Source organism: Plectropomus leopardus, chromosome 23, assembly GCF_026936395.1.
Source record: "Plectropomus leopardus strain MGB_pleo_1.0 chromosome 23, ASM2693639v1, whole genome shotgun sequence".
Classification (NCBI taxonomy): Eukaryota; Metazoa; Chordata; class Actinopteri; order Perciformes; family Serranidae; genus Plectropomus; species Plectropomus leopardus.
Genome location: NC_142198.1, coordinates 20,310,215 through 20,335,296, shown reverse-complemented (window position 1 = coordinate 20,335,296; position 25,082 = coordinate 20,310,215). Strand labels below are relative to the sequence as shown.

The 25,082-nt window shown below is 36.7% G+C and overlaps 1 protein-coding gene across 1 annotated transcript in view; it reads left to right on the top strand.

Annotated features, from left to right (window-relative positions):
- The window catches only part of acap1 (ArfGAP with coiled-coil, ankyrin repeat and PH domains 1), a 30,416-nt gene that overhangs the window by 1,225 nt on the left and 4,109 nt on the right, over positions 1-25,082 (top strand). Inside the window, exons 2-20 of the mRNA XM_088073960.1 lie at positions 5,179-5,236; positions 6,464-6,583; positions 8,349-8,402; positions 8,622-8,680; positions 9,531-9,714; positions 10,867-10,911; positions 11,024-11,119; positions 13,855-13,929; positions 14,035-14,147; positions 14,386-14,437; positions 15,511-15,611; positions 15,783-15,894; positions 16,512-16,738; positions 16,843-16,912; positions 17,072-17,166; positions 20,088-20,281; positions 21,317-21,361; positions 21,972-22,144; positions 22,259-22,368. Coding sequence (XP_087930086.1) covers positions 5,179-5,236; positions 6,464-6,583; positions 8,349-8,402; positions 8,622-8,680; positions 9,531-9,714; positions 10,867-10,911; positions 11,024-11,119; positions 13,855-13,929; positions 14,035-14,147; positions 14,386-14,437; positions 15,511-15,611; positions 15,783-15,894; positions 16,512-16,738; positions 16,843-16,912; positions 17,072-17,166; positions 20,088-20,281; positions 21,317-21,361; positions 21,972-22,144; positions 22,259-22,368 — 1,983 coding nt within the window. The remainder of the gene's footprint in view (positions 1-5,178; positions 5,237-6,463; positions 6,584-8,348; positions 8,403-8,621; positions 8,681-9,530; positions 9,715-10,866; positions 10,912-11,023; positions 11,120-13,854; positions 13,930-14,034; positions 14,148-14,385; positions 14,438-15,510; positions 15,612-15,782; positions 15,895-16,511; positions 16,739-16,842; positions 16,913-17,071; positions 17,167-20,087; positions 20,282-21,316; positions 21,362-21,971; positions 22,145-22,258; positions 22,369-25,082) is intronic.

The window sequence follows — 25,082 nt, the reverse complement described above, 5'->3', positions numbered from 1 at the left end:
ATGGGGAAAATAAAAAAGACCCTGTAAGTTATCATAATAACAAACAAAATGATAAGAAACATTCTCACAATAATGACTCAGTTGGCTACCTCAAAAATAAAATAAAATAAAAACTTTATCAAAAAACCCAACAACAACTTGGTATCTAGAAATAATGAGAACATTTCTAATAATAATGTTTTAAGTTCCCATTTAAAGGTTGGTATTGTATGGAAACCCATTTCTGCCAAATTAGGATGGAAAAAAAACTCACAAGTCATCATTATATTCCCATTTGAAGGTCTTTATTGTATGGAAGCCCATTTCTGCCAAAATAGGATGGAACCCTGTAAGTCATCATAGTAACAAACATGATAAGAAACTTTCTCATAATAATCATGTAAAACTTCAACATCAAAATAATGACTCAGTATCTGGAAATAAGAAACTTTTTCATAATAATCCAAAAGTATCTTATAAGTATTGACTTAGTATGTAGAAATAATGATAAAAGTTCTTAAAATAATGAGTTAGTCGCCCGAAATGAGGAGAAACTTTCTCAAGAGGAGTTATTATATTAATGGAGTTATTAATGAGTCAATATCTCAAAAATAATGACTTTGTATCTCAAAATAATAAGAACATTTCTCAGATTGAGTCATCATCTCCAAATAATGAGATGCTTTCTCAAAATAATGACTTTATATCTCAAAATAATTAATTTAATTAATTTGTATTTCAAAATAATGTCTTGTATCTTGACAAAATGAGAAGCTTTTGGAAAAAATAGTTAGGATCTCAAAGTAATGACGTAGTATATCAGAATAACGACAAAAAATGAGTTAATATCACAAAATAATGAGAAACTTTCTCAAAGTGATTATGACTTTGTATCATTTCTCATCTCGAGATAAGTAAGTCTTTATTTCAAGTTTCTAACCGTAATGACGACAGGCTCTTTTTTTTTTAAAAACTTAGGGCCGAAAAGGGTTTTGATGGTTTTGCAACAGGCTCGTGTAACTGGCATTTTGGCCTCCAAAACACGACTTTTCATTTATTCAGTGTATCACATGGAGTCGGTTTGTTCATGCAAACACTCGGCAGTCTCTCTGGGTTTGAGGTCGTGTCGCATCACTTGCTGCATGTGTTGGGATGAGTGCATGCAGGTCTGCAGGGCTGCAAACACTGATGTGAGGTCTGAAGCTGCTGAAACACAGGAAGCTTGCGTTAACCCCGTCATTACTGAACACCTTTTATTAGGAACGTCAAAAAGGATGTCAAAGTGTACTGATCAGGGGGAAGGTGCTGCTGCAACAGTTAGGGAGTACATATATTTATGTGGGAGTCCGGAGGTCCTCCCCTGAAAAAAGGTTTTTAATGCCAAACGCTTCCTTTTTTTTCTTTTGCATTGTATTTTAGTTTCATGCATCAATTTGTGACTTTTCTGCAACAATTTACAGTTGAAATGTCGTAATACTTCCTGCTTACATCGTGCACAGTTGCTCCTTCTTCTTTCCGTTTTATGGCTGATTGAAACTGTTTTTTTAGGGTTGCATGCTGCTACCAACATTTACTTTACCAGAGGCATCAAAATGAAATCTGCTACTTTCATGTTTCAGAGAGAAAGAGAAAGAAAGAAAATCTGATAATAAAAACATAGGGAAAAATGTTTAGAAAACTATATTTATAATAATTATTATAATTATTACTAACTGTTTTATCTAAATATTAAATTAATTTATCATTATTTGATTTAAAAAAACGTTCTTGTCTTTTTTGTGTGATGAATTTCAGGCAATTTTCTTGTGAGCTGTAACTTTCTTCCTTTTTTGTTGATAGAAATGAAGCCACTTTGCTCAGGTTTCAAAGGGTTAAATCCTTGAGTCCTGAGCAAATTGGCGCAGTTCCTTTAGAAAACTTGGGGAAAAAAAGGCAATGAACAGCGTGGTAAGAAAAGCTTCACAAACTGCAAAACAAATGGTAGATTTAGGAAATACTGTTAAAAAAAAAAAGCTCAGAACAAAAACACCAGATACCAGAGAACGATGTGTCTAATTATCGTAATTTATATTTACTTTTTAAAAATTTTTACAACATTATTATATTGTTATACTGCAGTTTTTCAGATCATTCCCTTTCGTTTTTTTTTGTAATTTATTTATTTATTTATTTTTTATTTTTTTACTAATATCAGATCATTTCCGGACACTTTTTACCTGCAGAATCTGCATCTGTAACACTGATGGATGTGTATTACATACATACATGTCTGCTAATCACTTCACTTGTTATTGAGCGACGCACTAGCCCACTTTAAGCCTCTAAAACCTCATTGAAAGCCTCTAAAGTTTGTAACTACGCTGTCAGAGTAGCTCTGCCGAATGTCAGCCAGACTCTACAGTCAATCTTCTTTCAACACAGCGTCAGCAGCTGGTGAAATCAAACGGGAAGTGTCGCCAAATTGGTTTTGCAAGCAGCTCGAGGGAGTGTGGCAGGGCTTGGGTGTGCCCCGATCATTGTTGGCGTCCTGCCCGAGTCACAGCGGCTGGCTGGTGTCGTCTCTTCCAGCTGATTTGGCATTTTTCACTGTGCGAGTCTCGGCCTCTCTTTCTCCACCGGCCTGTGAGGGGTTTATGAGGCGTGCACACACACATACGCACACACACACACTCACAGGGGTGGAAAGTTTGAGTTGTGTGGTAGCTGCACGGTGAAGCCTCGTGGAAGCTTCCTACTGCTTAGGGCAAGTGGGATTTAAGACTTTTTAAGACTTTTTTTAATGCCACTTGGAATAAAACTTAAGGCCATTTTTACACTATTCAATATTAAAGGAGAAACAACAATCAGTCACTGGAGGTTTAAGGATTCATCAACATGTGTTGCTTTGGAAAAACTAATTCATGGTACCACAAGAAAGCTGGCGGTTTTTGAAAATATCCAGGGGAGCCTCATGGATTTTTTGAATCAAAATGTTGAGACCAATAAAACCAAAGAAGCGAATGGGGTTGGGGCATGTCAAGATTTCTGTACATATTATTATTATTATTATTATTATTATTATTATTATTATTATTATTATTATTATTATTATTATTATTATCATTATTATGATTTTAATATCTATTTATTTATTTCAAATTTTATCATTATTTTAATTAATTTTATTGAAGCTTGGCTTTTCATTTAATGGTATACTATATTTGTGTAAATAAAGTTGTTTTTTTTTTTGCATTTTAATTTTATGGTATATCAGATATGCTGCCAAGACTAATATATTTATATGTAATATCCATTATTATTGAAAATCCCCAATAAAGATATTGTTAACAAAATACTGAAGGTTAGGAGCAAGTTTATTTTTTTAAATAAATATTGAAACATAAAACATGATTTTTTGGTGATGTTAATGCTAGAGACATTTGATAAAATTCTTTTTATTATTTTCCTTAAAGTTACCCTTTATTTTGTGCTTTTGCAATGCAATGTCAGGGAAAAAAATCATAAAAATCCTACTTCACATGAGCATTTTTAATAGTTTTTTAAAAATTTTTAATAGTCTTTTTAAGACCGGCAGGACACGTCAGGCTGAGCGACAGCAGGGTAACCAACAAAAGAAAAAGGGAAGAAAAGTTATCTCACATATGAAAACAGTCATTCAAATAGATAAGAACGTGGAGGAAAATATTTTATTTACAAATTTGCTGCCTCCTGTTGCTAGGTAACTTTGGAGGGCAACAGGAAGTGAGGCGAGTTAGACAGGAGTGACAGGAAGTTTGTTTTCTGTGGGGAGAACCACGGCGGAAACCAGCCGTCTTAATCTGCCGTCTTACGTCTCTCAGCAGAAGAAAGTGACACTAATTCAGAGCGACGTGAAAAGGATGTGCTGCTTTGATGAATTCATCTTTTCTGCCTTTTCTTCCCTGCTCTCCTTCGTTGACTCGACATTCGGCCGTGTTTTCGGAGGACATGACCTCAGACTTTGATCCAAACATCCTCGCACGAACAAACACAGAAAACACAAACAGTTACTGTGTGGCCGGGCCCTCCTCTCTTCTCTCCACAACGTCTCGCCTTTTTTTCTTCCTCTGTCTCTCTGTGTGTCTCTGTCTGTGTCTCCGTGTCTCTGTGTCTCTGTACTGTTGGTGGAAGGCAGCGGAAACCACATGGTCGAGCTGCTGGTGTGAGAAGAGACGAGAGGCGGAGATACTGACTGTTAACGCCAAAAACGACAAACTAAGTCATGCACAGGACTTCTGAGACGCATTTTGGGGCCAGCTCTTGTGCTCAAAAACTAAACTTTATGGTCTTACCCCTTTGAAACCTGCACTGTGAAAATAAACTTTCTGTTTTAACGTTAAGTTAGTCTCTGGGTTGCCTCAAGTTGAGGTAAGATTTGACCTGTCTTCTAAAATTCAGTCAACTTAAAAATGTACAGCAACCGACACTCTAATTTTTTAAGTTAAAAGAAGGTGTTTTTTTCGGTGTGAGCTTGATTTCTTTCAAAAACATGTTAAGAAGGTGATAAGAAACAAGTAATGGCCCAAGAAATTAGTCAAAAAGTCACAAGAAAATGATCTGAAAATAAGCAAAAAACACATTTGCAAAGAAATGTGTAAAATGTTTCAAATAAATATCTGAAAATAAGCAAAAAAACCAAGAAATTAATAAAAGGTTAAGAGAAAATTATCTGAAAATATGCAAAAAAAAAAAAACATTTGTAAGGTACTAGTAAAAAGAGAAAATTCTATTAAAATAAATGCAGGAAATAAGTTGCAAGAAAAATTAAAGGAAAAAAGCAAAAATGTTTGCAATAAATTGCTAATAAGTTAAAAAAATATATCTTTAAATAAGCACACACTACACACACACAAGAAAAAAAACAGTGTGTATTATTATTTTGTAAAAAATATTTTAGATTTTTTTTGCATAACTTTAACTTAATCGTAAGTGACTTACTCAGGAAAAAGAGCTCAGTATAAAGTGCAGGAATACTAAACTTAAGTTTCAGCCTACAACTTGATGTTATTTATTCTCTTTGAAAATTGTGACTTGACTAGAAACTTTCTCAAATTGACAAAATGTTTGGCACTGATGTGGCTCCGTAAAATCAGCACACTGGAGTTCATGTAAGTAAATTCATAGCGACCTTTGACCTCAAGCTATTGTGTGTGACTTTGTGTATGTGTGTGTCCGTTTCAGATCTGAAATCGAAGCTGTTCAGAGCGATGTGAGTGAACTGGAGACGCGATTAGAAAAGGTGAGAAACACGCATCTGCACCCACACACACACTTATAACATCATACTGAGTCACTGCTCTACTTTCAAAAATGTTCCCTCAAACACACACACACACACACACACACACACACAGAAACACACTCAGGTATTGTTGCTGTTGGACACACACTCCTCATGTGAAGAGGCAGTGAAGTGAGAGGTGGGCGGCGGCGGTAGAGGTATTTTTCACCTGACGGCGAGCAGGAAGTAGCTGCAGGTGCCGCTTCCCCATCGTATTGTGCTCCTGCAGAGAGAACTTCACTTTGTTCTGCTTCGATATGACCAATATTCCTCTTTGCGTGTTTGAGTTTATTCATGCTACAGTTTCAAATCCATTCATCTGATTGAGAAGTCACATGCTGCGTTTCTGTTCCTCGATTAAATAAAAGCAATATGCTCATCACAGTGCGAGATAATGTTCTTGATTTATTTTCCCCGCAAAGCGTCACACAAGCGAGTGATTAATGTGCAGCTGCAGAGAGATGCAGCGATTTTTGGAAAAACTGGACCAACTGGGTTTCGGAGCCTTCAGGCACTTTTTATCTGCTCCGTGCAAATCGCTGCTCTGTCGCTGAACTCTGACCTCACTGACGAACAGAAAGATGAATACATGTTCCTGCACGAGTTTATATTGTGAGTTTAAACAAATAGAGTTGCTATTTTCTTCTGTTTTGTCACCAAAAAAACATCAAAAAAGTTATAAAAAGAATGAAGCATCAAAAGAAAGAGTTAAAATTGTGCATATTCATTTTTTTATTACATTTTGAGATTGGTAAATGCTCAAATATAGCATTAATAGTAAGTGAATGTAGTGTCATTCTGTGAAACATCTCGCCTTAGTGCACATCTTTGTTAAAACAAACAGAAAAAAACTCACAAATGCACAAATTCATCAAATATAAATTTACAAAACCCAGTATTTGAAACCAGTATTGTAAATCCATGTGCTGCTCTCGCTCTAATGCATTTTAATGAACTCCAGATAGAGTTTAAGTGGAGCTGCAGGCTATATTCAGCATGTGCGGTGATTTCGCTCCACTGTAATAACCTCAAACTCCGGCTGTTTCATTGGACTCCTGGAAATAACTCGCTGTGTTTAATTATTCATACCGATGATTACAGCCAGCTGTAAGTCAACTCAAGTGCCTCTTGTTTGAGTATTTAGGATGTATTTGACGCTTTGGTGTTGCATTTTGTGTCCCACAGCTTGTGAAACAATGCCAGGCCATGCTGGAGGCGGGCAGAGTCTACTGCCAGACCAGCAAGAGCTTTGCCAGCGGCCTGCGGGACCTGGGACAGCACTACTCCGGGGACACGATGATGGAGGTGAGAGGAGCGCGGTCACATACCACTCATGTTATGTCATGTTGTTTTCCTTCTTAGATTATGTCACATTTGCAAGGAAAGAAAGTGTTTATTACTCTAAAGTACATCTGCATGGTGCTAATTTTTTTTGATTTATTAGACTTTAATATTCAGGATATTTTGTGCTCTCTTGCAGTGACTTTTTTATGCCTCTGTGCTGGTGACACCATGTTTTCGGGTTGTTTTCGATATTTGACAATTTATTTAAATTTGGCACAAACGTTCACTTGCACTTAGCGATGAACTTAGTAATCTATGTGGTCAAAGGTCAGTGTGACCCCGTCTGTCTCATTCAAGTGAATATACCAAGAATACCTTGAGAGATTTGTTTTTCAAATTTGGCACAAACGTTCACTTGCACTCAGCGATGAACTTAATGAACTTTGGTGGTCAAAGGTCAATGTGACCTTGTCTGTGTTATTCATGTGAATGAGATATATCAAGAATACCTTGAGAGTTTCTTTTTTCAAATTTGGCACAAACGTTCACGTGCACTCAGCGATGAACTTAGTAATCTTTGTGGTCAAAGGCCAGTGTGACCCCGTCTGTCTCATTCATGTGACTATATCAGGAATACCTTGAGAGATTTGTTTATCAAATTTGGCACAAACGTCCACACTTGGAATCATTACTAGATCTGTAAGATTTTGGTGGTCAAGGTCACTGAGACCTCGTCTGCCTCATTCTTATGAACACAATATCTCAAGAACATCGTGAGGGAGTTTCCTCACATTTGTCACAAACGTCCACTTGGCTTCAAGAATGAGCTGCTTAGAATTTGGTGCTCAAAGGTCACTGAAGGCGGGTTTCCATTAACCCTCAAATTGCACAAATTGAAATTGCAAAATATCAAATGTGCCAAATGGAAACCCGTCAAAAAAACATTTTATGCTCGCATCAGGTGGTATTTCAGGTTATTCAAAAAGGCATATATCAACTGCAATGGAGACACTTTTTTGGCTTTTCTAGGTCACATGATGCTATGGCTATGTGCTTGTCAGTAGGAACTGGCTCTCTCATGATGCAGCAGGAGCTGCAAGAGCTGTTATTGCATCACATAACTCTGAGAAAGTTGAAGTTTTAAATCTACAATTCCTCTGTGAAATCGTCCATCACCTCCAACAAATCCCCCATATGTGGCCGCTCCCCATATAACACTCCTACAGCGCCCCGGATTGGAAATAATGACGGCTCGTGCGGTGGCTGCAATAGAAATAAACCTGCTGATGTTTTGATCATCCATCGCCATGGTTACTGGGATGTTATTGCCAGAGGAGAAGTCACATAACATCGCTCAGTAGAAACGCAGTCATCTCGCAATTGTGTATTATCGACATTTTGAAAATATACTGCTTAAATTTTGCACCTCACAAAACATGTTTTTGACCAAAACTCAATAATTATTATCACAAAATGTTGCACAAATGTCTAATATGATAAAATGATGAAGTTCTGACATTTTACATCCAAGAGGTCAAAGGTCAACTTTAATGTGACATCACAATGTTCTTGCAAAAACACTTTTTTAACCGTTACTCAACGACATAAGTCAGGAACAGGAGAGAAGACATTTGGTTTTTTGAGAGGTGGTATTTTTATTTTTTTCCCTCTGTTGGGTTTAAATGGGACGCAGTCTGCGCTCTTACTACCAAACACAGATTATTATTACAGATAAGAAACATGACATTTCTGCAGATTTGATGAATCTAATCTGTCTGTCCTGCAGGAGTGTTTGGACAAATTTTCCAAAAAGCTGTCCATCATCTTTGAGGCACAGGGGGTGAGTCTGTCTGTCTGTCTGTCTGTCTGTCTGTCTGTCTGTCTGTCTGTCTGTCTTTGTCCTCTGACTAACCGTCTTTGCACCGTCTCTCTTCCCGTCATGACGCTTATCAGCTGCAGCGTGTGGTCAAACAGGGCTGCAGCACAGCGTCGAACACATTTGACTTTAACCGTTATTTCTTCTCACTGTGACAGATTTGTCTCCTTTTTCCCTTTTTAGGAAGTGATTGAGACCACGCAGAAGTCAGTCAAGGCAAAGCTGCAGAACTTTGTCAAAGAGTGAGTGCTGTCTTCGTATTTTTTTTGCATCTAATTTTTCAGATGCACTCAGAAACCTTCTTCAGGCTGAGTCACTGAGTGCATGTCTGCCAACCATTAGCACACGCATTAAAAATATTACAGGATTATGATCTCTCTCTGTGTACTTTGCTTGCGGTCTGCTCTAATTAGAGGGAATGATACGGTGCATTAGATATGCAACAGGATGTCTCATAGCACGTGACGATACTGAGCAGCATATTTAATCAAGGACGCAATTTGAATGGGGTTAACCCTCTGAGTCTACCAGAAATTTTAAAACTCAATAATAATTTCTGTTTTTACACTTTCTGTTTGTGATAAAAAGTGTAAAAACAATGTGTTTTTTTTTTTTAAAGAAAAGCTTGCAGGTTTGGAGGGATTGCTTTATTTAAAAACCACCCAAAAATTGTAATGAGAAAAAAGAGAAAAATCACCATAAAAAAATCACCAATTTTTTTCAAAGAAATTAAAAGAAGGCCTAATTTTTAACCTGCAAATGATTTAAAAATCACCCAAAAATTTTAATGAGAGAAAAGAGAAAAATTACCATTTAAAAAAAATAATCAAAAATCTAATTTTTTTTAAAGAAAAAAAAGGTCTAATTTTTTAACCTTAAAGTTATTTAAAAATCACCCCAAAAATTTAATGAAACCGCTATAAGCTAGAAATATAATTCAAAAAAATTTAAAGTAAATGTTGCCAAAATTATTTATTATATATTTCCAATTTTAATTTTTTTAAAAATGTATTGGTAAAACTGTATATGAACCCTGAATAAAGATTCGATACTCACAGACGTGTCCTGTCTCCAAACCTCCTCGTCTTCTAGGGATGTTCGCCGGTTTAAGGACGTGCGGAAAGAGTTTGAGCGAGGCAGTGAAAACCTAGAGGGGGCGCTGGCGAGGAACGCGCAGGCCCCGCGAGGGAAACAACACGAAGTGGAGGAGGCGAGCAACGCTCTGCTCAACGCACGAAGAGCCTTTCGGTCCGAGGCGCTCGATTACGTCCTGGAGGTAAGAAAGAACACGAGATAACGTTAAAATACTTCACTTTCTCACTTTATTTTTGTGTTCAGAGGATGTCAGGGGACACTGGAAGCAACATTTTAAGAGTTTGTGTGTGTTAAATTTAATTATTTTTCATATTTTTAAATTGTCAGTTGGCACCTGAATATCGTGATTTCCATCACATTAAAAAAAAAAAAACAGAAATTGGTGCATTAAAACCCACAGAATGCAAAACCTCAGCAAACTGGCTTGATCTTTTCCAAAAACATATGAGGGAGATAATGAGCAACTTATCAAGAAATGACTGAAAAAAAATTGCAAGAAATATGTAAAATGTTACAAGAAAATTACCAAAAAATAAGCAACAAAAGGGACAGTAAAAAACAAGGAAATTGTCTTTAAAAAAGTACAAAAAATTAAAAATATTACATGAAATACATTTATGAATACATCATTGTAATAATCATAAATCTATTTTTTTAATCAATTTTGTTTAATAATTTTTCCATTTTTTTTCCCTCACTTTCTCCTATTTTTAACACTAATTTTAAGTTGATTTCTGGTCACCTTTTTATCAGTTTCTTTCAGTTTGCTCATTGTTTTTTCCCCTGTTTTTAAAGAGAAATAAAGCTATTTGTGCTCATGTTTAAGGGTAAAATATGTGCAAAATGCTTCTGAATGAAACACAAGAAAAACAAATGTATATCCAAGTGTTTTTGCTTACTTTCAGGTTGTAACTTTTTGCCAATTTCGTGCTATTTTGGGGCCATGTGTTGCTTATTTGCCTGCTCCCCATGTTTTTGGAAGAAATCAAACCAATTTGCTCATATTTCAAAGGGTTAATTAGCTTCCCTGCATTCCCTGGTACACTTCAGCGGAGACTACATATTTGAGAAAACAAACATGGCACCAAAAGAAGCTGAAAGAAGAAAACAGTCTCGTAGTTGTGTGTTCAGGTACCAAAAACAGCCTGGATCGGACTCCCAGCAGCACGTCTAATTACAGTCGTGCTCGGGCTGTTTTGAATGATAACAGCTTTGCCTCGGGGCTTCGCTCCACACTTGTGGTTGTGGCTCCCAGAAGTTTAACTGGCCGATGAGTTTTTCTGGTTATGGAAACATGAACGCTGCGTCAAACCGCCGCTTCCCTTCGTTTCAGATCAATGTCATCGAGGCCAAGAAGAAGACGGACATTCTGATGGCAGTGAGTTCACGCTGACCCGTTTCAACTTCATTTTGTTGCTTTGCTTCTATAAATACATATTTTATGTATGGAGGAGTTTTTTTTGTAAATACTTTCTCATGCTTCCGGTCAGATGTTGAATCTGATGGAGGCCCAGGCGCAGCTCTTCCAGCACGGCCACCAGTCGCTCTCAGAACTGGACGAGTATCGCCGAAAGCTGAATGAGGAGGTAAATGTTTGTCAAAGTGTGCTTTAAATTCTCTTGTTGCAGTCGTATTATTGTATCTAATGAGGTGCCAACATGGCGCTCGATGACAGCAATGGTAGGGGATTTTTGGTATGTGCATTTTTTGTGTGGGTTTGTTTATAACTGTAATTTCAAACCATTTTCTGTGGAAGAAATGTGTAAAGTCTGACAGGCAAGTGCCCATATGTGCATATTAAATTTTCCATCCTCTAAAATCACCAAAAAAGTTAAAAGAAAAAAATGCCAACATTTTAAAAAAGAAAAAGAAATTACTAAAAGGTTTTATAGGAAAAAAACAAACAAACAAATTTTAAGAAAAAAAAATAAGCAAACAAAAAAAAGCCAAAAGCGGTAAAAGAGAACAGCAATTGTCAAAAATATTCAAAAATTACCAAAAAGTTTAGCGGGAAAAAAAATCACTAAAATATGAAAAAAATCAAATAAAAGAAAAAAGAAATTGGCATAAAAAAATCACTAAATATAAAATTCTATCAAAAGAACAACCAAAAGAATGCCAAAAGTTCTTTAAAATCACCAAATATTTTTAAAGAAGAAATATTGCTTGAATTTTTAAAAGAAAGCATGTCTTTCAAACCCTCTAGAAGCTTTTGACTGTATGAGACAATAGTCCGAATAACCCTTGATGGTCTTGATTACTGGAGAGCGATATTTTGATGAGCAGGCTGTTTTTATCTTCTCCTCAATATGATACAGTGATTTTAGAAATGCACTTTTCTGGGAGTTTTTAAGGAAGAAAAAAATAAGTTTTGTTGCTCATATTTTTATTTATTTTTTGTGTGTTTTCCAGAAATTTGGATCTAGCCTAAAATAATTTTTTTTTTGTGCAGCACACGCTGATAGAAACAATGCAGGTGTTCAAAAAGACTCTGCAGATATTTTATGAGATAAACTTGCAATAAACTTGATGCATTTTTCGATGCATTTAATCTTGACACCCAGCATTTAGTTTGGGCGAGTTGCATCAGACGAGTTCTCGGCATCTTTGTGAGGGGGGCGGGCCGAGGAGTCACAGGATGACATCACACTGTCATCGTGACAGGAAAAAGTGAGCAACAACAGGAAATATTTCACATGGCTCTGCGTGTGTGTGTGTGTGTGTCTGTGTGTCTGTGTGTCTGTGTGTGTGTGTGTGTGTGTGTGTGTGTGTGTGTGTGTGTGTGTGTGTGAGAGTGTGTGTGAGATCTCCATCCATCCAAACTGGAAAAACTTTTCTTTTTTTTTTTGCACCGTAAACCTTGAACATCAGCAGAATTACTGTTTTTTTGCAAAATGAATTTCAAACAGGAAATGAGTTTGTCAGCGTCCACCGGCCGAATCAAACCGCACAAAGGCTCTTCCTGTTTCTACAGGAAACGATAGGAATGAGAAGAAGCAGATGAGGAGGAATATTATGCTGAAAAGACTCCAGCAGGGTTGTTTTTCAGTTTGACACAGGATGAAGGAAGATGTCAACACTTCCTAATCCCTGTTTCCTGGAGAGCAAAGGCGGCGGCAGCGACGCCGGAGCTCGTTGATGTCTGTTTTGTTTCTGTTTTTCTCACAGAGGCAAACATGCTGGACAGGAAATGGAAAAGGGGAAAGTTGTCCTTCAGTACTGTGAAAAGACAACAACTTATAGACACAAATAGGAAAGTGTGACACGTATGCATTTAAATTTAGGGTCCTGTGACGGCTCATGATGGCCATTGTTGGTTAAAATAAGAGCCGTAAGAGAAGCAGGTTCTGTGACAACTGAAAACCTATTTATTCAGTCTCGCTTTTAATTAACGTAACTCTTGTATTTATTATTATTTTATGTCAATTCTGCTATTTAACTTCTCAGATTAAAGTAAATTTAGAGAAAAAGCACACATTTTGAGAAAAAAATTCCATTATTATAATCATTAATTTACAAGAAAAAAATGCAAATTTACTGCCATAATAATAATGATAATATTGATAATGATAAAAATAAGAATATTTAATGAAATTAAGAATAAGAATAGGAAGTCAGGTGAGGTTGTTAAAAAAAGTGTCAAATTTCACGTAAGCAAGCTCAGCATTTCCGGGATTAAAGTCATAAAATTGCAATAATTATCAAGTCAAGTCAAGTCAAGTCAGTCAGTTTGTGAGAATAAACTCAGAGATTCAGGATTTTTCAGAGATTAAAATTATAAATTTAGAAGAAAAAAAACTTGGATAATCAGATGTCAGTAATAAGTTTTCAAATCCATGCACATATATTTTAACATTTTCTTTTTAAAGGTTTTATGAACACTTATTTTAGCTAATATTTTTATTTAATTTATGAAATTATTCTTTTGGTTTACCCATATCTTCTTTTTTCTTTTTTCTTTTTTAACTTGTTTGGCCTCACCAAATACATGTAAATACATGTGAATTATTTAGGATTATTTAATATTTTTATTTAGTGAATTATTCGTAAAAGTGGTGAATACCTGAAATAAATCTTCTAAATGTTTGACTGGGTTTTCAGCGCCTGGTTTGGTAATTATCCAGCTGATGTGTCATCGATCACTTAATCAGTTTCACTCAGCTGAGTGAAAACTGCAGCTCAGTTAATGTATCGGAGAGCTTAAGAGATTATATATTAGAGCTCTTAATGGTGAGTTATTATGAGAGCAATAATGTGCATCATTTAAAAATCGATATTTGTGTCTGGAGAATAACCTCTGCGTCTGTTTCTGTTTTAAAAGCACACTCAGTTTGTGTTGAACGCCGCCCGGGAGAAAAGAGACATGGAGCAAAGACACGCCGCAATAAAGAAAAAGGTACAAAAACACTTAAATGTACACTTTTACATAGTTCATTAGAAGTTAAACTCAATTTAGAAATAAAATTAACTCCAGTGACTTTATTGTATTAAATATTTCCAGGACGTGTCCTATGATGACTCCATAATGGATTTCAACGCTGACGCAGCAAATGGGATCGCCATGGAAGGGTACCTCTATAAGAGAGCCAGCAACGCCTTCAAGACCTGGAGCAGGTACAAGTTCACCCACAGAGTGTCTCAAACAGAACAGCTGCATTGTTTTTGTGGATTTTCTCCATAAACGTCTCACTAAGAGGACTCAAATTTCTGCTGAGATGGAAAATAGTTTTCTGGGCTGTGTGTGTGTGTGTGTGTGTGTGTGTGTGTGTGTGTGTGTGTGTGTGTGTGTGTGTGTGTGTGTGTGTGTGTGTCCCTGACCTTATGACCTTTTTATGTTCTCTCTCCGCTCCAGGCGCTGGTTCTCGATTCAAAAGAATCAGCTGGTGTATCAGAAGAAATTCAAGGTATTATTTAGATTATGTAAAAAAAAAATGAAATAAAAAATATTTAAATCTGGGTTTGGAAGAAATCTGAAAAAGCTTGCACTTCTTCAACAGTTATGGAATTTGCAAATAGAAATTTCCAGGCCTGGAAAAGTTGGGAAACTAAATATAATCTGATTTTTTTCTGAAGTCATTGAATTTTGTTTTATAAACCCGCATAATAACACTTGATGTGCTCAAGGACTGTCTGAACCAACAAAAAGTTTCATACTGTTTGTACAGTTTTCTTGGTGGTTTTTGGAGAACATTCAGGTTAGGAAGGCAAGTTTTCTCTAAATATTTCAAAATTTCTTTACAAAAGTGCCAAAAAATGTAAAGACAAAAATCACCAAAGTCTTGTCTTTAAAAATCACAAAAAAGTAAAGAAAAATAAACAGCATTTTTTTCTATTAAAAAAGCCCCCAAAAGATTTTAGAGAAAAAAAGTTTTCTCTTAAAATTTGTAATTTTTTAAAAAAATACAGAAAATAAAAGTGTAGATTTTTTCTTTAAAGAAAGAAAGAAGGCCAAAACTTTTTTTTTTTTAAAATGTGCTCTCCAAACCTGTAGGCTGTCCTTAAAAGCTGGCATTCAAATTCAAAATGCAGCCATTTAAAGTTGTTTGCCCCTCCCCTAAAGCCAAAATCAAAAATCACAAGTGCCTCCCTAGTGCTTAAAAACAATTTGACATGACGTGCAAAAAGGGGGGAGCCCTTTTTGCACCACCTCCTCCGCTCTCATAAATAACAGTCATAACAGTCCCTAAATTGTACTGATGTTTTTTTTTTAATAATATGTGCTTAAAATGCAATAATATAGCAATAAAAAAGACCTGATAAAGAGTGTTAGCGGTCATTTCAGAGGATGTATGGTCTTTAAAGTTTTTCCTCAAAGACCTGGAAAAATCCTGGAAAGTTATGAGTAAAAATGTTTATGAACCCTGCAAGAGAGGCTGAAATCAAACTGCGTACCCCAGCTTTAACAGCCAAACACAGAACATAAATGTGCAAAATCACACTCATGGTTTGACCTGCGTGTCTTTCCGGTCTCTCTCAGGACCAGCCCACAGTTGTGGTGGAGGACTTGCGTCTCTGCACGGTGAAGCCCAGCACTGAAAATGAGAGACGGTTCTGTTTTGAAGTGGTGTCTCCGTCAAAGTGAGTGTGTGTGGGCGAACGTGTTTGTGCATTGATGCGTACGTGTGTTTGAGAGACGTGGGTGAATTTTCATCAGGGCTGAGTGAGTGGATTAGAGCGTCCTGCAAGAGAGGGGGGGGGGGTTGTTTGTGTTAATTTCTCATGTGTGTGTGTGTTTGTGTGTGTGTGTAGGTGTTGTTTGTTGCAGGCAGACTCGGAAAGGCTGCAGCAGGCGTGGATCAGCGCCGTCCAAAACAGCATCGCCTCAGCCTTTCAGGAGCACAGAGAGGACCCACACAGCCCAGTGAGAACACACACACACACACACACATATGCATGCACGCACGCGCACACATACACACACACACACACACACACACACACACACACACACACACACACTTCATCTTCTATATCTGCATTTTCAGTGGGCGTTTAATCCAAAGAGGTGCAGAGGAGTTGAAGTTTTTGGACGTTTTTAGAATTTTAGGACATTCCTTGGATTTAAGGACATTTGTAGGACTTTAGGACATTTGTAGGATTTCAGATCATTTCTAGGATTTTAGGACTATCCAGTACTTAAGGATGTTTCTAGGACTGGAGGACATTTCGAGGATTTTTGGTCGTTTCAAAGATGCCAGAACATTTCAAGGATTTTAGGACATTTCTAGGAATTTAGGACATTTGTAGGACATAAGGACATTTCAAGGTATGAGATCATTTCCAAGAGTTTAGGACGTTTCTAGGATTTCATGTCATTGTAAGGACTGGAGAACATTTCTAGGATTTTAGGATGTTTATTGGATTTTTTTGGACATTTCTCAGATTTCTCAGAAGTTGCATGCCTTTGTGCGTCTCCTCATTCGTTTATGTCTGTCTTTGTGTGTGTGTGTGTGTGTGTGCGTGTGTGTGTGTTATCAGAGACAGCGCTGCAGCTCTATGTCTACGAGCAGTTTGAGCGGAGGAGGAGGAGGAGGGGGAGGAGGAGGAGGTGGTGCTGATCAGGAGAACAAGGGCTGCAAAGCGCTGGAGGAGGTCCAGGCGATCCCGGGGAACAAGCAGTGCTGCGACTGCGGGGAGCCTGCTCCTGATTGGGCCTCCATCAACCTGGGCATCACGCTTTGTATCATCTGCTCGGGAATACACAGGTACACACACACACACACACACACACACACACACACACACACACACACACACACACACACACACACACTTGGCTTGAACTTTAATGATTTCCTCCCCCTAACAGGAGCCTGGGAGTCCATTTCTCCAAAGTACGCTCCCTCACTCTGGACTCCTGGGAGCCAGAGCTCATTAAGGTAATTTAACCGTTTAACTGCAGCAGCTTCACAACCTCATCGTGCATTAACAACAAGCTCCACAGAGTATATCGATTATGCAATCATTAAATTTAGCTAAATTCTCAAAATTACGCAACTTTGCTCAGAAAATTTTTCACATTTCTTTGCTGTCTTTAGTTGATGTGTGAATTAGGAAACACAGTGATCAACAGGATCTACGAGGCCCGCATCGATGAGATCACCATCAAGAAGCCGCACCCGTCCAGTCCCAGGTACAAACATTTTCATTTTCATTTTGATTTGCTGTTCGGTTTATGCCGTCCTCACACCAAATGACTTCAAGCACTTTCACACAATACAAGTCTCTTTTTCTGTGGAAAAGGAGGAAAAACTGATGCTGTTATAGTGTTGACAAGAGTTAAATTCTTTCTTATCAGCAAATCAGCACTTATTTTACTGAGAAATCTTAATTTGTGAAACACTCAAATCAAACCAGTTTGCTTGCAAAAGGTGTCTGAACTCGATGGTTTGAATTATCAGAACAAACAGAGCTTATGTTGATGTTTTTCAGGTGAAAAAGAGAAAGAAACTGATGAACTCATGTTGTTTCTGGGTGTTGAGGGGTTAAACAAGTTACAGATGAGCTTTTTATTTTGATATTTTCACAGTCAGATTCTCTGTTTTAGAAAGTTATATTAAAAATGACGTTTCAATGTTAAAAAATAAAATAAAACTCTGACACACTCTCATTCACACACCCTCCTCTCATTAAAAAAGCTCAGCTAACCAACTGGTAGTGACTTAAGGCGACAAAATCCGAAATGTTTGTACCTAAAAACAGTTTATCTTATAATGCCGAATTGACAAGAATACTATCCACGTTTGATTCCTTTTATCTTGTGTTTGTAGAGTTTGTGTTTTTATACATGCATAAGGAATCGTTAAAATGTTATATTTCTTAAAGGGAGTTTGGTTTGATATTTTCCATCAGGAGCATGATGAGAAATAAGAAAGTACTTTTGCAAATAATGATCCTGCAAGATCTGAGTCTTTGCAAAAACTTAAAGTACATTAGTAGTTTTTTTTATTTCATCATGTCATAATGTGCTGGTTTATTATCCAAATTACTATTATTATTATTTTTTGTGCATATAACTCATGTTAAAAGCACACCTGTACTACAAAACTGGCTTTATGGGAATTTATTTTCAAATATTAAAGATTTTACAGCATATTTAATTTATCAAACTTAGTGTAGCTGCAAAAAACCCACAGAAATGCTCTTCATTTCCTCCTTCTGTCACAATTATGACATTGCATAACAGTTTCTGCTCGTAGACGGTATATTTCCACATTGATTGAAGACTTTTACATGCCACCTTTGAGTGGTTCGGTTTTGGCAAAGCTAAAGTGTGTTCAGATTAGTTCTCTGAGCTTTAAAAATTTACCTTTGCAAAGATCTTCATGGTTCACTGATGATTATATCAGCAGCCTACAACTCTCTTCAGACTAATTTATCGACTTCCTCTTCTCCTCCCTGTTGTGTCGCAGCAGACAGGAAGTGCCACAGGTACACGATACGCATGATTAACGTCATGACTAAACTGTCCGGAAACTCGCTGTGAGGCTGCATGCTCTCTGCAGCGTGAGCTGTCAGTCATCTTGTCTGGGTTTATGTTGTTTGCTTACTTTTTTGTTTCCTTTTGGAATATAAGTTTTGTTGTTATTGACTCAATATGGCTCGAATGTCGTACAAAGCTGTTGAAGCCTTTGAAACTTGAGTAGACTTGCTTTATATCTTTTGAAAATATGGGAAGATGGCAATGAGCGATAAGAAGAAAAAAAAATTGCAAGAAATTAATAAAGAAAGATAAAACTTGGAAATAAATCTATAAATAAATATGTAAAAAAAAGACCTGGAAAAAGTGCTTAAAATATAACAGTTTTGTAACATAATTTCAAATATATAATTATTATCATTATAATACAGTTTCCCCCATCTTTACTCTTTTTTTTCCTTTGACATTTTTCTCAAATATAATTTTCCAAATCTACTAATTTCTTTAATATTTGTTTTTCCTGCATGCTTCCGCGAGGATCCAAAAATGGAAAAAATTTATTAGATGAATTGAATTGAAGTCATGGGGGTCCGAATTTAACCACAGCAACACTAAATCAGAATATCAGTTTCCAAACTCTCACACAGCTCATACAGCATAAAAGTATAAACATAAGCAATTCATGAAGGTTTCTTTTTTCATTTTTGAGTTCGCTGTTCACCATTGAAGCATAAGAAAAAATGATTTTGGGGTGAAATATTCCTTTAGGCAGCAGACAGCACCACTCGTGCTTCTAATTAAATAGTGAAGAAAGAGAAACAGAGCTCTTTTTTTACTGAATTTATGACTTAATTAAAAGACACTAAGCGCCTGGAGGACATGTGTGAGACATTCTCGTCTCACAGCTGCAAAAACATGTTGTGAAGTCAAACTGAGTAAAACCAGAAACACGCTGACAAACAGCCCCGCATGTCTTTAGTTTTGTTAGTAAGTACTTATACCACCCTGTGAAAATATTCTACTGCAAGTAAAAGTCCTGCACTGAGAATGGTAGAACTCAAAAAAACCAACCCAAATTTAAAAAAACCCACCCTAAACCTTAGATTGTAAAATAGAAAAAAAACCCACCCCTTCTTTATTAAATAAAGGAGAAAAAAATCAAAATGAAAAAAAATTAAAAAACACTCCAAATTCAGGATTATGGAAAAAGTCAAAACAACCCCAAACTCAAAAACTATTAAAACAGAAGGAAAATAAACCTAATTTAAAAAAAAAAATTAAAAAAAAATAGAAAAAACACCCCAAACTTAAATTAAAAAATTAAAAAAAATACCTAAACAAGAGGGGGACAAACATCCCCAAAACTCTAAATTATTAAAAAGGAAAAAAAAGAAAAAAAAGAAAAAATAGATGTAAGTAACTAAAGTTGTCAGATAAATGTAGTGAATTAAAGTGTACAATATTTCCCACATTTAAAGGAGTAAAAGTATAAAGCAGCGTGAAAATAAAATACTCAAGTTAAGTACAAGTACCTGAAGTATGTACTTCAAACCAGGACTTCGGTAAATGTATGGTGGCTGTTTTTTGTGTGAGAAAAATGATTTTCTCTCTAATGCTTCGTTTCTGTCCCTCAGAGGAGACAAAGAGTCGTGGATCCGATCAAAGTACGTCGATAAGAAATTCATCCATAAGCTGCCTGAGACGGGCAGGAACACCCCGCTGAGGAGAGCCAGCGCCAGGAGGAACCGAGCCGGCACGCAGGACCGGACCGTGCAGCGGCCGCCGCTCAAACCCAAACCCAACCGAGCCACTCTGCCTCGAGTCACAGGTGAACGCAGAGACACGAATCAGGACTGATGATGGCGGCAGGTTACTGGCTCGTGGTCTAGTTCAGTGGTTCCCAACTGGTCCAGATTTGTCCTCAGTCAGTAGTTCAGGGTCCACATATAAAAGACCACATATGTAATTTTATAACAACACGTGGGAATGAAGAAAAAAAAGAATTAAATTAAAAAATTTTTTTTTTTTAATTTTTTCTTTTAAAATTGGCAATATTATTTTCTTTAAAGTTTTTTGGCAATATTATTTTCTTTAAAGTTTTTTGGCAATATTATTTTCTTTTTTTGTGATTTTTATTTATTTATATTTTGGGTGATTTTCTTATTCCCTAACAAAATCAACCTATTTTTGTGTTTTAAAATTTTGGGTTATTTTTAAAGAAAATGTGCCTTACAAACCTTTGAGACCACAAAAATAAAAAATCACCAAAAATGACATCACTGATCAGCCAGAAACTGTTTACACAGAAGACAGTCAGCGAGGTTTAAGAAAATATATTTGTAGCTTTCGGGAGGGTAAAAAAACACAGCCACCCCCTCCTCTGAAATTTAATAATAATAATAATAATAATAGTACGTTTAAAAAAAAACGTAGTAGTAATATTTAATAAAAAAAAAAAACAGGCCACATAAAAACAAAAAATCACTCAACATCAGGAAACGCCTCAACAAAATAAACTGCAAACTCTGCATGGTCGCAAATCACATGCGGTCCATTCAATATGGACATGCAATCCACTTTTGGACCACAATCCAACAGTTGGGAACCACTAAAGTTCATCAGTCTCCACACTCCTGCTGATGTCAACAAAACAAACACACACACACACACACACACACACACAATCCCCAAAGTTGGTGATCCAGCAGAAGTTGATAATCCTGAGAGTCTAATCTGCGCTGTTTTTTGTGTGTGTGTGTGTGTGTGTGTGTGTGTGTGTGTGTGTGTGTGTGTGTGTGTGTGTGTGTGTGTGTGTGTGCTGTCAGCAGGATAAAGCAGTAATCGTGTCTTTCTGTCTTCTCAGGACTGAGTCCCAGTGACCTTTACCAGCAGAACAATACACACAAAGGTGAGATAAAACACGCTGCAGCGATCATGTGACCTGAAAACAAAAACAAACAAAGTGTTTGACATTATCAGATGAAAACGTTTTTTAACCCTTTCACACCTGAGAAAACTGGATTTCTTCGATAAGAAACAAGAAATAAGTAAAGAGTTACAAGAAAATTACTCAAAAATAAGCTAAAAAAGAAAAGTGAAAAAACAAAAACAAGCAATAAAAGTGATGAAAATATAAAAAAAAATATATGAATATGGTTTTGTTTTGAAAGATAATCTTAACCCTTTAAAACCTAAAAAAAAGTTTTTATTTTTTTCGAAAACATGGGGGAATAAACAATGAACAATTCAGCCAGAAATTTTCAACAAATTGCAAAAAAAAGACAAGAAAATGACCTGAATATTGCTTTTTAAAATGGGGAGGGGATTATTAGATTAAAAAAAAAAAGAACAAGAGGAAAATGTCCAAAAAATTCAATTATTTTTCTAATCCACAAAAAAAGAAACTTTTTTTGGGGTCAATTTGCAACAATTTAAGTCTTTTTTTTTTTTGTCTTTCTAAATTAAAATAAAATAATAATTTCTGTCAAAACTAAAAGTTAACCCTCTGCTCCTCTCAGATGTGGAAGAAGAGGAGGATCTGAGTGGGCTTCACCCCGGGGCGCTGCTGTATCGCTCTGCAGCCCTGCAGAACTTCCCCATCATGGCCGACGCTTTGGCCCACGGAGCTGATGTCAACTGGGTCAACGTGGCCGAGGAGTCCAGCACGCCGCTGATTCAGGCCGTCTCAGCGGTGAGGAGAAAATGCATCTTTAAATTTGATGTGAAGTTTTAGAGAATGTCAAAATAAGGTGCCAAAATGTATAAAAAAGCATCAAAATAGAGCTTGCTCCTGTTTTCTGACCAGAACGCCCTGGCAGCCTGCGAGTTCCTGCTGCAGAACGGCGCTCAGGTCAACCAGGCGGACAGCAACGGGAGAGGACCGCTTCACCACGCCACGACCCTGGGTCACACCGGGTAGGACACACAAGCACACACACACACACACAAGCACACACACACGTGCTGCTACCAGCCGTGTTCACATTCACACTTCACAGGCGCTCTCTCAAAGTGTGTTTTTTCAGACCGTGCAGGCACAATTTTCATAAAAATGTGTTTTTTCTGTTGTAATCTGCACGACTTTGCTCATAAAACCTGGTTTTGTTTGGTCGTGAAAAACCTTGAAAAGTCATGGAAATTGCAAATAGAAATTTCCAGGCCTGAAAAAGTTTTGGAAAACTAAATACGCTGTGAAATATGGAATTATGACGGAAATATGCAAATCAAGCGATATATTCTGTTTTTACAGTTTCTGGCTTGTGTTTATTTTTTAAAGAAATCATGCCTTCACCCAAATCAAAAATCTAACAATTTTTAAAGACAAAAAAATCACCAATTTTTCTTTTTAAAGAAATCAAATTCAGCAATTTTTTTTCTTTAAAAAATCTCAAAAAAAGAGAGAAAAAGTCAAATTGCTAATAAAAATGCAAACGGTGACACTGCAAAATATAAAAAAAATAGAAACAAATTTTTATAAAAAAAGAAAAAAAAGTGGGTGTTTCAGGAAAAGGGCAGATTTACATCATCCAAACAAGAAAATAAACAACAAAAATACACAAACAAATGCAGAAACAACAGCAGACACTGACACAGGCTTTTGTCTGAGGCAGAAGTGGAGAAAAGAAAACAGATTACTTTACGTACACACACTCAAAGAAAATCAATGTAAGACTTTAGGCGCAGCGCCCAGAACCATTAACGGCGCTAATAGATTCAGCGTTCGCCCAGATGACATTCCTGCATTGTGTGCAGCACAAAGGAAGCGATGAATTGAAACAAAATGGAAAACAGACTTTTAGCAGCTCGACTTTAGGATGTTTTTTATCTTTTGTGCGGCTGACGTGATTCATGGGGAGCGATGTTTCATCTCAGAGCGGCGCAGACGCTCAGTGCAGCTTCAAAGAACTTGAACTCGTCGTGTATTCGGCAAACTGAGAGGGAGAAAGTGCAGATAACATTGTTTTACTACCTGTGCTGCTTATCAGAGAGTCCCGACATGTGGCCCGAGACGGAGAAGTTTTGAGGTTTTATTTTTGCAGTTCATTCAAGAACATAATTCAGCTCTATTTGTCAGCCGACGCAGAGCAGGTGACCTCACAGTGACTGTGTGCATTACTTTTATAGTGTAGTGATACTCAACTTATAGCTCGCAGGCCAAATCTGGCCCCTTATAGGCTGCCAGGTGGCCCCTTTACCATTTCTTAATTCACAATAAAAATATAGTGATTCACTTACGGAGTGGTTTTGGTACTTTCAGTATATATAAGGTGCCAGAGTGCATAAAACAGCGTCAAAATAGAGCTTATTTTTAAAAAACAACAAATAAAAAGCGCCGGTGGAGGATCCCTTGCACCCACAAAAGATTTCCAAGCCAAGTCCCTAATGTCCTAAAATTCTTGTATCATCCTAAAATCCTAGAAATGTTCTAAAATCCAAGAAATGGCCTAAAGTCTAAGAAACATCATAATATCAGACACATCTTAAAATCTGAGAAATGGCCTAAAAACTGAGAATCCTAAAATCCTAGAAATGTCCAAAAATCTCCAAAATGTCCTAAAATTCTAACAATGTCTTAAAAACTGAGAAATGTCTTAAAATCCTAGAAATGTCCTAAAATCCTAGAAACATCCTAAAATCTTAAAAATGTCCCTAAAGTCAGAGAAACATCCTTAAATCCCCAAAATGTCCCAAAAACTGAGAAATGTCCAAAATTCTTAGAAATATTCAAAAATCCTCAAATTGTCCTAAAATTCCTGAAATGTCCTGAAATTAAAATCTTTAAAATGTCCCTAAAATCCTAGAAATATCCTTAAATCAGAGAAACTTCCTAAAATCCCAGAAATGTCAAACTCAGAAATGTCAAAAAACCTAGAAATGTTCAAAAATCCTCAAATTGTCCTAAAATTGTGGCAGTGTCCTAAAATTTTGAAAAATGTCCTAAAATCCTAGACACATGTATTAGGCTGCTGACTGGCCGCTGGCCTCCTGACATTTTACAAAAGTGTCCCCAAAACAAAGTGAGTTGAGTGTCCCCGGTTTATAGTCTGGACTCTTAAAAGATAAAAGATTAGTTCCAAGAAACTAATCAACAGCAGAAACTTAAATTCAGGATCAAAACTGAGAACTGAAAGTCTCTGGTTGCATTTCCTCTTCACTTGAAAAAAGCTTGTAAATTATGCAAATTAATCCAAGATGAATAATCTTTGAGACGCAGTTTTCAGAGTCACACAACAAAACAAATCTTTGTCGGATTCTTAGTTTTAAATGTTGCACAAGAAGTTTGAGTGGATGCAAAACAGACACACAGAGGTGAAAAAGAAGACGGGAAACTCCCTAAACCTTAGTTTCTCGCATAATTTTAGGACATTTCTAGGACTTTAGGACATTTTTAGGACTCAAGGACATTTTTAGGACTTTAGGACATTTTTAGGATTTTGGGACGTTTCTCAGATTTCATATGTTTCTCCGATTTTGGGGCATATCTAGGATTTTTGGATGTTTAAGGACTTTTCTTGCATTTTTGGACGTTTAGGATGTTTCTAGTATTTTAGGGCGTTACTCGGATTTTAGGACGTTTCTTCGATTTGGGGACATTTCTGTGATTGTAGGAAGTTTGTAGGATTTTAGGA